The sequence below is a fragment of the Melospiza georgiana genome, chromosome 8 (assembly GCF_028018845.1).
Source record: "Melospiza georgiana isolate bMelGeo1 chromosome 8, bMelGeo1.pri, whole genome shotgun sequence".
Taxonomy (NCBI): domain Eukaryota; kingdom Metazoa; phylum Chordata; class Aves; order Passeriformes; family Passerellidae; genus Melospiza; species Melospiza georgiana.
The window spans coordinates 25,301,444-25,316,506 of record NC_080437.1 but is presented as its reverse complement, the minus strand read 5'-3'; the positions used below and the strand labels follow the sequence as shown (position 1 = coordinate 25,316,506).

At 43.9% G+C, this 15,063-nt stretch overlaps 1 protein-coding gene across 3 annotated transcripts in view; it reads right to left on the bottom strand.

Moving 5' to 3' along the window:
* The window catches only part of NEURL1 (neuralized E3 ubiquitin protein ligase 1), a 139,704-nt gene that overhangs the window by 48,748 nt on the left and 75,893 nt on the right, over window positions 1-15,063 (bottom strand). For all 3 annotated transcript variants that reach the window (XM_058029361.1, XM_058029364.1, XM_058029362.1), the window contains exons 2-3: window positions 9,873-10,114; window positions 5,158-5,479 (exon numbers count right to left, since the gene is read on the bottom strand). In XM_058029361.1, the coding sequence (XP_057885344.1) occupies window positions 5,158-5,479; window positions 9,873-10,114 (564 nt within the window). The remainder of the gene's footprint in view (window positions 1-5,157; window positions 5,480-9,872; window positions 10,115-15,063) is intronic.

The following is a 15,063-nucleotide window of genomic DNA, read 5'->3' as shown; positions in this document are numbered from 1 at the left end:
GCTACAGACAATAAAACTTTATGAGCAATTTAAATTCTCTCTCCCCTTAGGAGATGGGGAAAAACAAAGACAACTGACTGCTTGCAGGTCTTGTGTCTCTTGCCTTCATTAAGTGGGACTCTGTTTAAGCACTTATTATGCTTTTCCATCAGATAGTCACAGACTTCCACAAAAAGGATTAATTGTTTATAGCTTCCACTTTCAACAATACCCTATAAAAATACACTGCAGTCATATCTGATTATCCAATTTTGTTTAGTGCAAAGCACTCCTGGCACATCAGTCTGCTTATTTGCACGTGTCAGAATAGCAACAAAATGGATTCCCGTGGGCAATGGAAAATAAGCTTTGCACTTGGAAAATAAAATAGTAATAACCACACAGTAAAACTGCAGATGCATGCAATAAATTAGATTTATCAACAGTCTTATACCATTAACACCTGAAATTTGCCCATAAATCTACCTCATTTGAGGCTTATTTAATGTTTCTTCTAGAGGTGGCCAGGAGCTAGAGATTCAAACTACGTAAGAAGTGACAGGCATGAAGAAATAAAAACATTTCTTTCTTTCCCTAAAAAATGTGCAACTTCCCTGTCAAAGAGACACCAGCTTGAGGCATGAGATGGGTACATTTCCATCCAGGATCAGTTCACATTTTGACTTAATACTTTGCAAACATCAAACAATAAGAAGATAGGAAGAGGATCTGGTGAAATGAGATTTCTCAAATATCTAATACAATATACAGAAATTCCATTTTCCATTTAATTCTCCCAGGATCTGTACATATATTTATGACTGAAATATATATTTATACTATATATGTTTCTACTTCAGGCAAATCTAATATGCACATTCAATACACATGCATTTAAAATTTTCCAATATTGCACAGTCTTACTAGTTTTTCACATATTTTATATTTACAAGATGTGGTGAGACTTAGCTTTTAACAGGTGCCTCTCAGTGTGCCAATCTAAATAAAATTATCCTTGATTTTCAAAGCCTGTGCTGGTAAAAGACCGAGAATACTCTTGAAATACTGCATGAATGAAAATAGTGATGGATGGGAGAAGAGTGTGAACAAACAGTGAAGGGGTGTGATTACTGATCATACTAGCAAAGAATGGGACCAAGGAAAATTAGCAGACTGTACCTAACATTTCCTCACTGGAAAAACAGGATGAGAAGTGAAGTATGCTGGAATCATAACTGTTTTGCAGCCCTATTTTTCTGTACTTGTAGAGTACCTGCGTTGTGCTTTGAAAGAAAAGACAGTAGGTGGTAGGACTAGATGATCTTCATAGGGCCTTTCCCATCTTAACCACTCTGCAGTGTTGTGCTGCAATGTCACTGCCCAAAAAACAGGGTGATTTTGCAAAAAGGAAAAAAAATGTTGTGATTTCCAAAAAGGCACCATATAGAAGAGGCAAACCTGTAATCCCCCGCCAAAGGTAAAGGAAAATGCTGAGAACACTCATGCTGTGCTGCACACGTGACTGAGGGAAGTTGCCAACCTTGCTGTCCTGCGGTGAATCCATGGAAAGCGCACATGCCAGGCTCAAGCCCAGTGCTTGAAAGAAACAGGTTAGTATGAAACATCACCACTTGGTTCCCATGAGCTGCCATCCTTCCTCCGCAGCTCTGAAGACTCCAGAATTTAAACAGCTGGGCCTTTCCTTTCCTTTTTTTGATGCTTTATTATAGCAGCAGACAGCAGATTGCTTATATTCCATTTTTCTCGGACTCTTTTTAAAAGTGTGAATGAGCATGTGTGTATCTTGAAGTGATACCATAAGGACAAGCCACATTTTTAGTAAATATTACTTTAAATTACCCTGGAATGTAAAAGTGCACTTGTGCAAAACTAGCTGCCCAAAAAGGAAAGCAGAGCTGTAAACCACCTTGCCTGCAAGTTGAGCATGTCAGCAGGAAAGTCACTGTATAAGGGCATGTTTACAGGTCATGTAAGCCTGCACCTACACTGAAACTCATGCCCTAAAACACAGCACATGCATGCACTCCATTGCCACAGACTCCTCTATGAGGGCCCTTACATTGTAGCAGAAAACCAGCTGAGACCCTGTGGTCAGAGGACACCAGATTCCAGGATGAATTTAAACCTTTTCATCTCTAGAATGTAGAGAGAGAGTAAGGGTAGAGGAGAGCAAGGAGCAGCCTCTCACCTGTGACTGTCAGCACTGAAGCCAACTCAAGGTGGATTTAAACCAGTCCCTGCCTTTGAATCACTCCAGCAGTGACAGCAAACCATGGTCCCAGCTCAGCTCCAGCTCCCCTTGGCTGCAGAGCAGTGGACTGTGCAAATCTTTTCACCTGGTTCATTTCAAAATCCAGCTGGCAAAGAAGCTGCTTAAAGGGCTCTGCCTTTGAACATACAGCAAGGGCAGTCAGACCCAGGAACATCTGTGACAGCCACATGCACCTGTGCAGTGACAGCAGTACTGACACGTGGGTAACTGTCACTAAGGCTGATGCTGTCACTAAAGCCATAAGCAGAGGAAAATGAAAAATTAAGGTACAAACCAGCTGGTTTTCAGTGATGCCAGAATGTTGTGCAATGCCTGTGATGCAGCTAGAGAGGCAGGACTGAGCTGGGTAACAAGGATGATGTCAGGTGACACCTTTTGCTCTGGCAAGTCACTAAACTCTCACAGGCTTTGGGCCTCCCTTCATTCAATCTGTCTTTATTAGATCTGTAAGACAGGAACAGAGTCACTACCCTTAGTCATTACCCCATTTCACTGAGTCCCTTATTTGGGCTGGAAGTGATTTGATTTGCCAGCGTAATGCAGAAAAGCAAATCAAAATGTGCAGTTTTGGAAGCTGTCACTTCTGGGAACACAAATGCACACTGTCCATTTCCCTGCAGAGCTGGGATCTTGCAGTGACACAAGAATTACTGCTGCAGGTCTTTCCTTTGTTAAGTCTCACTTTGGAAGTGAAGTTACATTACTGGGAGTGAGAAGGGAGTAATTCTGCAATAAACAGAAAGACACCAGAAATGGTAAAGTTTTTGGTGAGATCCTTACACATAAAAGCAAATGGAGACTGTGCAGAGGTGCAGTTGGACCCTGTAACCCTACAAGCATTGAGAAAATAGTGAGACTTAAGAATAAGAAATATGTTTGGGGTTAGGGGGTAATAAATCACTGAGCTGGAATCTGAAATGCTAGGCTCTTCTGTTCAACATACTGCTCCAGCATCCCCAGCCTCCATCAGATGCCCTGCATGCCATACCAGGCTGAATTCGACCATATGTTTGTAGCTAAGCTATGAAATTCATTTGTCAAGTCCTGGGAGTTTTTGGCAAGTTGTCCTGTGCTATATGTGTGGTCTGCTACACTCCAGCAGACATGCACAGCATAGTAACGGGAATGTCTATAGGATCCAGGGGCAACACAGCTGATGATTTCCCTTCTCTGACTTTTAGTGCTGTTTAATAATGAATGGAGATGGAGAGGACTCGGGTGGAAGCCGTTTCAGCACAGTTTCAGGCTCAAAGCCTGCTGAAGGCTGCTGGAACAAGCTATAAACACATATCTGAGCTCCACGCCAACTGTGTAAACTCAGAAGCTGCTTGCTTCATTCAGGGACTTCACCAAAGAGTCAGGAGCCTCTTGGACTAGAGGTAAGCCAGTGGCTGGCAGAAGTCACATTTTCCTTGTGAAAGGGGATGTGGAAGATGCTGGGACAATGCAGGGGCAGATGATGGATAGGAAATGGATTCTCGGGCGTTTTGAAAGGAAACACATAATCCAGAGTTATGGACCCTCATTAATCAGGCAGAGTGGTTCTGAGGAGCCAAATCTCACAAGGACAGCCCTAGGACTTGGAGTCATTTGTAAGCTCTTCCTAACTGAACCCTTGGCATGACATTTGCCCAAATTCTCCATCCCAATTCAAATATCACCACCTTGGCCTATGAACAGTTGACTAGTGGCTCTGATTCAAGCTGATTCACAACAAAAGATAAATCTTTCTGCACCTAAAAAAAGAAAAAGCAGCTGAGAAATTCTTCAATTCCTCTGCCTTGTGCAATCTCAGGCCAGGAGTTTTTTGCAATAAGGTCAGTCTCATTTCTTCATCTCCTGAAAATCCCTCTTCCTTGCTGTGTTGATTGCTATGGGTAGTCCTGCCACCATATTTTTTAATAGAGCACAGAATGCAGGAAGGAGGTAGAACTGTCATAAGGAAGTTTAATTGATGTTTTTGATATACAGCATGAAGCGGTATATGGCAGGAAAAAGCTAGGATCTCTCTCAGCCTCAGATCATCTCATCTTCAGAAGGAACTTCAGCTCCTGAAGGTACCATCTAAACTTTTCCATGGTAAAAAGACCCATGAAACCACTGCTACATGGTGAAGTGCTGCAATTTGCCTCCTAGTGACAATGCAAAGCCACCTCTAAGGGTGTGTGCTGACACTCCTGGTCCCCCAGCAACCTTGCTGCCCTTCAGTCCTCAGAGATCCTTTTCAGCTCTTTAAGATGCATAAACTCAAATAGCCCAAACCTTGACAGCCTGCACATCTGGGACTGAGTCCTCATGAATACCAAGCTATCTTCATGGCAAAAGACACAGGCACTCAGCACTCCTCACCCTCCAACCCCTGCTGTATATGCAACCTTCAGGCTCCAGAGGACAAATCAAACTCCTCTGTGAAAACATCCTGGAAAAAACAGCCACAGACTCTCTCAGGTAATTTGAAAGATAGTCATGTTTCAAATCTGTCCAATAAACCTGACAGAAAATCGTAACAGTGCCATCCAGGAAGGATTTAACCACAGTGCATAAAATGCACTTCCCCACTCTGGCACAGGGAAAGCACAAGATGATATAAAAATACAGTATTATGAGGTATATGACACACTCCAGGCTATTTTCTGATAGAGCTACACATTTGAGCAGAAATCCACTTACTTAGAGATGGCTTCTAGTGCATGTTGTAGCAGCTGTTTCCCACCTCCCACTGAGGTTATATTTACCTGCTAAGTTTCAAATTGATCCCGAGACACTCTGGGGAGGAAGGACAGCTGTTTCCCTGTACTTGTCCCAGCACAGAGAGGGGACAGGCAGTGTCATCCTCTGTTAGGGATGCCTTAGCATCACCCCTGAGCTTGTTCCCAGGCACTCACCTAAGAGCTGCACGCCCCGGGTGAGCCCGTAGACATCGATCAAGGCCCAGAGGGGCTCTGCCGTCCTCACGCCGCTGAAGAAGAGCATGGCAGGGGAGTCGTTCACCCTGTAGAACACCCGTCCCTTCTTGTCCACCCAGAAGGCAATGATGTTCCCCTCGTTTGCGAACTCCTCGGGCAGAGCCTTGGCCCAAAAGCCGCTCTGGGAAACCAGATCAGGGCAGGCGTACTTCGGCAGGGTGTCGGGGTTGATCCTCGATGGGTCCTTGGAAGTGAAGCCCAGCCGAAGGGCCCCGCTCCAGCAGCACTGCTTTTTGGTGATCTGCAAAGACAACACAGCAATGACAGGCTGGCCACTGAACACCAACTCACACACCACAGGATTTGTGCATCCAACACTGGTGGCCAGCGTGCAGACAGCCCCACCAGATTTAGAAAACATTTTACGCACCCAACACTGCTGTAGCTTTTTCGGCTGCACACAGCAATGCTGCTGCACACTTAGGATACGATGTCCATATTTAAAACCAAATAAATCAAATTAAATCTATGTGGATAGGTGAAATGTAATTACAGCTGCATGATGATTCATTTCTATTTCTAGGGTAATTCCTTTTGGTCTAAGAATAACCGTCACACAAAATGTGCCAAAAATGGGCACAAGACCTTTAATCCCAGCAGAACTCTTCCCACATGGTGCTCAGATTATGGGGTCTCTCATCTCTCTGACCTGAAAGAAAAGCTCCGGAATCACAGTTATCTCCACAGGGTTTTCTGGGCTTCTCAGGCAAGTAAAAGACAGTCTTTCCTTTATTTAACTTGTCATATTGGATGACATATTGAAATCACAGCCTTACAGCAGAGAACTTGTGTGTGGGAAAGCATAATATAAAGTATTTGACTTCGTTAAGTACAAAATTTTGAAGCAACAATAGATGGTATCTTATGATTGGGAAAACCTACTTATTTCAGCTGTGAATGGTGTTTTGTGAAATATGTTGTGCATAACTACACCCCAACCTGCCAGTATGCAATTGCTCAGTGTGTCAGGGTCAGGAACATCTGCTGTGGTTTTTGGAATGGTTCATGTGTTATACCCATCCTTCTGCACCTGACAGACAGCAGAACAAGGGATCACAGATACCTCCAGAGTCATCAGCTTCTACTCACAAGAGCTGAGCCATGGCCAGCAGGGGACCTGTGGGGAGCAGGCAGCAGGTCCTAAATACATGCGGCTCATTGAAACACTACTACCCAGTTATAAGGTCTCTTTTTTTTCCCATGGAAGCAAGGAGTCTTCCAGAGTTAGTATGGTCCTCAGGTGATGTCCTTGGTGAAGTTTTTCCTCTCATTTTATTACTTGAGTATGAACCTGTTAGGAATTGTTCCTCTCAAAGGGGTTCAGCCTGTCAGCTTGAGGACTGACATGAAAGATCTAAGGATGGTGTATCCAACTCTGATGTGGGGCCAGGACAGTTCCTGAATGCCAGCTGACCCACAATCAGAGCATCTGTTCACACTCTGAGCCTGCAGCAAACACAAGAGCACCTGAGATAGTCATCTTCCATCAATGCCTTGGCAGCCTCAAGCAACTCCACTGCTGGCCACAGGGTAAGGGCAGAAACATGGAGAGGTACCACCTACCTACCAGGGGCCACAAAAAACTCATTACCTTTCTGTAATTTCATGCTCTGCCAAAGCACTAATGGCTCAGATGAATGGCAATGACAGAGACTGAACTGTCCAGGACTGCAGGACTTTGTTCTCAAAAGCTTGGCAGCAGCCCCACATGTCCCAGCCTGGAAGCACAGAATTTTCACCAAGGAATTCTGCAAGATGTTTTCTTTGGACTTCTGAATTCCCTGCTAATCAAATTTGTAAATACTGTGTTCTTCTTTTACATATTCCTCTCCAAGGCAAATCTGAAGTACGTGCCCTTGGGGTCACAATAATCTTACAACAAAGACATTGTTCAAAGCCCAGAGATTTCTCTTTTATAATTAAAGTATCAGAGAAAATAACTCAGAGCTCAGAAAAAAGTAATCAATGGACAAGTTTTCAGTTAAGGGAGTGCTGCTCTTTATCCCTACTCAGTCCATCCAGGCACCTGAACTATTTACATGAAACACTTGAGCACTGACCTCTGCCCCAGGAACCACAGGAAGCTTCTGTTTGTGGAGTGGACACTGGGATGACACTAAAAAGGACTGAAGCAGATTTGCTATTTTATATATCTCGCCATGGTGGGATGGCATCGTGCATGTCCGCAGTAGAAGTGGGGTTAACAGGGTGTGCACATGACAAAACAGGGAAACATAACACACTCCAAGAAGAAGCCTGGGTTATTTTTTGCAGCAAATTTACTGCAAGCCCTAAAAGCTTTTGGGTCTAAGATAAATATGGCCTCATTGTCATTTGTACAATTCAGCCTCTTGCCAATACTTCACAGCAATCACAGGCAGTGTGAAGTAAATATTCATATGGTAATTGAGGCTGCACATGTTCCATGTATTAATCAGCACCTATAAACAGTTCTCAATACAGTCTGACCACAGGCAAACTAATATCCAAATTAAAATCAAGTATAAAGCCTGCCAAGAATTAGACACAGCTGGACAAAGGGCACACAGTTTTGCTAAAAAAGGCAACAGTTAATGATGGACCAAATTCTCTTTTCAGCAGCCACTGCTAGCAGAAAAGCTTGGGAGGTCCACTGGGTACCAGAAGGGGAGGAAAATACAGAATCAACACGCAAACTGCTAGACCATTGCTGCTTTTACAAATTTTACAGGCTCCTGATCTTTACTGCCTTATGCAGTCTTTGAGAGCTACACTTCCTAGCAATGCCCCAAATTACATGGAAGAAAGCATTTACCTCTGAGGCTGCTTGACAGCCATATTCCCATATCTGCAAAATAATGTCAGTGTAAAACCTGAGATACAATAGCTAATAAACAGAATGAAATCTCCTTACTTCTTCCCTCAGTTTTCCAGAGGGAGCTTAGACTTTATAGGACCTGAATGAGTGGGCTCATGGTTAGTGTGTGGCTGGTAAGAAGGTCTAAGGTGCTGTTTTTCACAAGCACAAACAACAGCGAGGCAGCTGCAGGATGGATTTTTCATACAACAGCAACGATGTTTTCCCATTTCATCCCTCCCTAGAGCACAAGTTCTGCTAAAGCCTGTTGATTACTCCCATGAGACCTTCCCACTGGAGTCAGCAGGAGCTCTGCTCATAAATCTCCTGTGCAGATTTGCATGCATATCCTTCACATATGTTATGTAAGCTAAAATCCCCAAATACACACAGATAAACAAGTGTGAATTTCCAGAGATAGCTACCTTGTTTCAGAATGAGGAAGAAATAACCCAGAACCTTTGCCTAAACCACTAAATCCACTCAAATCTTTGATGGTGTCTTCAAAAGTGAAATGCTGCTTTCATCTTCTCCCAGAATATTTGTCACAGTTGCTTGTCCAAACTGCTGGCCAACATGGGAGAAATCTCATTAGGCAATGTGAGAGACTCCTGCTGGGCTTCCAGCCTGGATAGAAGCAGTAAGAGCTCCACAGGAAGCATAACAAACCTGTAGTGGGGATTTTCCATCTCTGGGCCTGAGCCTGAAATCACTGAAATCTCCAGATTTACAAAAAGAAGAATGTCCCTCATTCCTTGCTCCTCTGCTGGCTGTGAGGGAAGAGGCAGGGAAGGCTGAAATGCTGCTGCAGGACCCAGCATTCCAGGACCTCTAAAATTGGGCAACAGCAAGATCATTCAAACCATGTATCTATATGCTGACAAACCTTCTGGAAAACTCTTTCTGCACAAATGAAGGATTTGCAGTCAGATCACTCATGTGTGCCACGAACAAAAGTGGCCAAAGATGACCTTTTTTGTGCCAATAAAGGCCTGAGATTGGCTATGAACAGAGAAATGCAGTCCCATAAAATAGAGGGCACAAAGATTAGAAAGTATCTGTGGATGGTAATAACCTGAAAAGTGCTTCAGTTCCTAAGGACATGGAGGAGTTTCTTCATCAGAAAGCAGCTCCTGGTGTTCATGGAGGCATGTTGTCTTAGACAAGCTGGATTTCCCATGCCAGCTGCAGCATGGCCTGGTACCAGGGCTACAAACTCCATCCTCCAGGCCACCACAGACACAAAGGAAGTGAAATCAGCCTGTGCCAGTCAGAAAAATGTGATCCCTGCAATGTTCTCTCCACTGCTCTTAATGCTACCAGGTGACTGATTCAACAAAGCAATCAGCGGGCTGCCAGAAAGGTCCTTTTCTCAGACAGCAACAGTGATCACACTGACTGCTCCTTTCCTTCTTTCCTCCAAACTCTTTTGTTTTTCCTCCCATGCATGTGAGTAAGAACCTTCACTTCTAGGTCCTTTTTTGACATCTTATCTCCTGGCTTTCCAAGTGATCTCAATTTAATCTGTTGTACTTGTCTAACATCAATGTAAGTATTTTTGGGAGGTGGATTTCCCTTTTGCTCTCAGTTTCTACAGCAGTCTGTACCTATGGCTCCAAGAACTACAGTGACAAAAGCAGAAGTGCCAATGAAGACTGCAGACCTTTAAGTCCAAGATCTGACTACTGCACTTTTCAAGGAAGGGCTAAAGATCTGCTGCAAGCACCAAAGCCCCCTACACGCCAGCATTCAGTCCCAGCAGATCCCATGGCCAAAAGGGAAGGTATAATCTACTCACCTTAAGCCTGACTTGTTCATAGATAACAATGGGCCTGTTGCTGAAGGTGATGGCATTGCAGAAGCTAGCCTGGCGCTTCACTGCCTTCTGTGTTGTGTCCATGATGATCTGGGATCCCTTTGTGTGAGGATGGAACAGCAGAGGGCTGATGGACAGAGTTCCACACTGTGGGATGGGGAGACAGTGCTTCTGCTTGTGGTGGCATCGGTGGGAGGAAGCTGAAAACGACCCACCAATGGAATCTGAAAGCAGAATGGGGGGAAAAAGGGCTTCAAATATACTGTCAGTAATATGGAAATTTTCAAGTTAAAAAAAAAAAAAAAAAAGCAGAGGTACTTAACATAGAAAGTATAGGTAAAACAAAACAAAGGTAGCCAAATCCTTAAACTGTAAACCAGCAAGGGATTTTAGAGCATCTTCTGCAGTAAAAAACTGCAAGGATACTGAAGACTCCTGTTTGGACAATCTGACAGTACAGAACATGACATTGGGTCTGCACCTCAGCACTGAAATCACAGGCCATCTTGAGGCCACAGATGAGAAGAGAACACAAGAATTGGTTCTAAAGCACTTGTAAAGTTGCTCTATCAAAGCCGTCACACCTAGGGAACAATCTTCCACTTCCAGAGGACTCCTACACAACCTGACCATTTCTCTCACACCTCCTTTGCAACAGCAACTCCACTGATTTTTGTCTCCATGTGCCTGGGTGCCCTATCCAGCTGTGCCATGTGCCAGCTCAGGCACACACATTGCTAATTCATACCCCAGCACCCCTGAGCAGGGACCCAGCTGGATCTTTCCACCGACTCCCATCCAGTCTCCTCTCTCCTGCACTGCTAAGAACCTCAGCTGAGATCCCACATGTAATGAAGGCATTGGCCAGCACACTATGATTCAGTGAGGAAAGGTAAGAGGGAGAAAGGCTGTGAAGGATGGAAGAAATGACATTTTTCTCCACTCAAAACTCTACAGAAAGCCTTGAAGCAGGATCAGCACAGCCACGACAGCAGCTTTGTTCCTGAATGAATGGACAGGCACATTTCCTTCCAACAGGGAGCCTGCAGCATTCCAGCTCAAAACAACCACTCCACTGAACAGAAGTCATCTGCTTCCTCTTCCTTGTGTGCACATACACACTGCATCATGCACATGTTTGGGAGGAAATACTCCTAAATTTGGAATCAGAGTACCAATAGAATACAGGACTATTTTGTGACAGACTGAAGGACACTAAAAAAGCAAACATGATCTTAAGAATGTGCCAGTTTGTGCTGCAGAGATGCATGACTAAACAGTACTCTTCAAACATGCAAACTATAGAAACTAATTATCTATATTCTTCACACAAACTAATTGCTCACTGCTATGTCTTTCTATAGCTACTATAAAATAATGCTTGCACCTCTAATATAACTCTTGGTTTTGCAATAAAAAGTCCAGACGCTCTTCCTGCCAGCATTTTGGGTAGTCTTAGCTTGTAGCTACACAAAGCTATAACAGCACATCCTCATGCTGAGTACTTATGAGAACACTGTAAAAATCATTGCAGATTGAAAGCTGACTGCAAGTATTAAATTTCTTAAAGTGTGTGAAATAACTATCATTCAGAATTGAAAGAAACAGAAAACAAGACTTCAAAACAGAGCCCAAAGACTGACATGCAGTAGCAAATGGAAATGACATTTTCGTGTCTACCTGGGGAGAGGGAGAGGTCTGGGGTGGGACAGAGGCACCTGTGCTGCAGGCAAGGGAAAGTGAAAGGAGCAGGCAGGGCAAACACCACACTCTGAGTGGAGAAGAGTGTTTCAGAGTTATTACCTTATCAAGAGAGGCTGACAGTGCTTTATCTGGCAGGTGGCCTTACTGGATAAGCACTTAAAAGGGAAGGATTTTGAGAACGAAGAAAAGGGAACCATGTGTGGGTGTGGGGACAGGGACACCCACTCAGCACAGCAGAAAAGGCCTGCCCTGAAGGAGCATCCACACAGCCTTCCCAAAGCTGGGTAGTTAGTAGCAGCACAGGGAGAAAAAACTGAGCTGAGATGAATGCTTGTAATCCTTACCATTTCTCGAGCTGGACCCATACTTTTGAAAATTATCAGTGAAATACAGAATAACTAGTTACACTGATCCTTTATACCCTTTTATATTTGTTAATAAAAAGCTCAGAAGGATAAAACGTATTGAAATTGTTGTGCTAGGCTTTGCAAAAGGATTCTTAAAAGCACAATTTGAAATACAGTTTACTAAAAATAAACATTAGCTTAACACCAGTGGAAACTTGAAAGGGGTTGGAAACCTTGTTTTCTCCTATGCAGCCTGACCCAGGGCATGTGCACAGAAGAAAGAGAACCATAAATTAATGCAAATCTTCACTGCCTTTAAAAACATGTTTGCTGCTCTGGAGGGAGTAAGTAATAAGGTATTTCCAGTGTATGTGCAGCTTTCCCTGGGCCTGTGGGATGACAAGGACCCTGTCAGATTGCTGTCACCACAGTGAAGAACTCATGTCTGCATGGCAAGATGACCAAGAAGCCAAAGCAAAGCTTTGATTCTCCACAGGAGGAGACTATTACTTTGCAAGTGTTGGGGTATTCAATGATACAAATGCAAAGGGTGAATTGTAGAGTGCTAGATCCAAATTAAGGAGCGTTTCGGGTTAAACTTTAGTGAATTAGGGAAGTATCTACAAGGTGGATCTCAGCCAGCTGGTCAGATCTAGCATTCCCATCCACGACTCCAAAAGAAGTCAAAGCCAAAGCATAACTTATTTTCATCTGTGCTATTTTAGAGGTGACAAGATGTATCAAGCGAGGAGGTTCGTGCACAGGGGAAGATTTTCCATTTAAATTGCAAACTGCATGACAAGAGGCAGGTGCAGACAAACCACATGCATAGGAAAGGAGATAGTACCAGTCCTCCTTCTTCTTTTTTAACCTGAAATGCAAAGCTGTCTAAGCTGTCTTTACAGTGAGAGATATGAAAGACAACAAGGGTGGTTTTACAGCATCTGTGAGAAGCTTCCCTCCAGCCAGTATAAAACTTGGGCAGCAGAAGCTGGGGCTGTTTGCAGGATGATCTGCAATGGATCCATCCTTCAAACCTGACTGACAAGTGGTGGGAAGGGAGTGGTTCATTTGTGTGGAGCCCTCAAAGTAAAGAAGCTGATTCTTCATTTCAGAAAGAAAAACTAAATTAATGGAAGAGATGCAAAAAGTGACAGCAAGGACAAAGGGCAGGAAATAGGTGCAACAGGTGAAATTTGTAATCAATACAAGCACAGCAAGACTTTGTCAAGGGCAGAAGAGATGATTTCAAAGCTTCAGAACAGAAAGGAAAGGAGAAAGGCTGTGTCCTGAAGATGGGACAGATGCAAGCGGGATCTGCAAGACTCAACTGCTGTGTCTGAGGGCTTTTAGGAGGCTGAGCTCAGAGAGACACTGGCATTTCCTCTGTCTCCCTGCTCAGCTGGGATGTGCCTTTGCTCTCCATCTCTTGCAGTGCTGCAGCTGAGGAGCAGAGACGTGTCCAGTCCAACAGATGCACAGAGACAGCAGCCTCTGCAGGAGTGCCAGGCAGTGACCTGGGATGGGGCTTTTTCAGCAACACAGCTGAGCACCTCAACTCAGGTGCCCCTGCTCAGAACCTGGAAGTGAGGCTTCACAAAAGCTTGCTTGAAGACAATGCTGAGGCTCTGACTATCAGTAAGAGTCAGGAGCGTGGCAACTTTTGTAAAGCTTGAAAAAAGTAGATGAAAGGAGCTGAGGAGTGACAGAATAAGAGCTCTGCTTCAGTTTTTATAAGCCTGAGTTGTTTGTAATTTCTTTTTTAAAGGCAAAATACTCAGAGCAAAAGTCTAGGCTGGTCAAAGTAGATTTAAGTACTACAGATGAGAAGTGAATCTGTTAATTTGCTACAGGAAGGATAAGGCTGAACTAATGTTTGTTGTTGAAATTACACAGAGACATGAGAAAATGTCTCTGTGCAGAGCCTAGAGAAGACTCTGCCAGATGAGGGAAGGAAGGTGACAATGACCCTCAAAATGCAGGAGAGGCAGAAGGAGAGGACAGCAGTGCAGGACTGAGCTGAGGAGGCAAATCCTCACACACACCATCTCCAGGAAGAGCAACCCACCTGATGGCTCTGCAAGCACTTAAAAAATACCAAGGCTGATCAGGCCCTTTTCTTTGTTGAAGAATAGATGATACCAAGAAGAAAAGTGTGAATATAGTTCTATATGGACACAAGGCTGTTGAGAAGAAATCTCCTTATAAATTAATTCTTAAATTTCATATCTTCAGTTACGATGCTGTGTAATCTTTAATCATCTCCTGATCCCTAATTAGGCACTATTTACTCAATGTCTGCCAGTCATTCCCAAAAATTCAGTTACTCTTCTCACACACAGAGACCTCTGGTACCACTCCACTTCCCATGGATGTAGATCCTTTCCCTCCTTGCCCTCTCCCTGTGCAAATCCCCCCGAGCCCCTCTGGACCATAAGCCCACTAAGCACATAAGAACAGCAGAGCATAAGTAAGCAGCCATATGCTGCCTTCTGCCAGGTGAGGAGAGAGGGGGTGAGCACCCCCCCCTGGAAGCTGCTGGGCAGGAGGAATTGCCTTGGGAGCTGCACCCCCAGGCTCCAGACAAATCCATGGAAAGAGAATTGCCATCCCTGCATCAGCAACAGCCATCCCTCCCTCCAGCAGCCTGCAGCAGCTCCTCTGATCCACAGGCAGGAACAACTTGCCTGTGCAATAATTATGTTCTTGACAGCAGGGAGGCATTCCTGACCTTATTCTTTTTGCATCTTGGTGCTTCTGCAACTTCATTTTTTTTACTACAGACAACTAACTTACTACTGTAGGTTGATGTTGTGGGTAAGAAATGAGAAGATCAAAGTAAAAAATCATGCTGTGGAAGCATCTAAAATTTCTTTCTTGATTTAGAACATTTTTGCTCTGCTGTGATTAGGTAGGCTCTGTCAGCAGAGAAATGTAATAATATATATATATGTCTTCTAACAAAAGAAAGCCAGTTAAGTTTAGTTAGGTTTATGGTCTAGGGCTGTTTCAAAAATTCTGTTTATCATCCTCCTGTAAATGTGCAGTTTGTTAATCTTCTCCTCTTCTAATATCTGATGCTTCAGGAGGAATAGAAACAGCCTGCCCAGGGTGATGGCTGA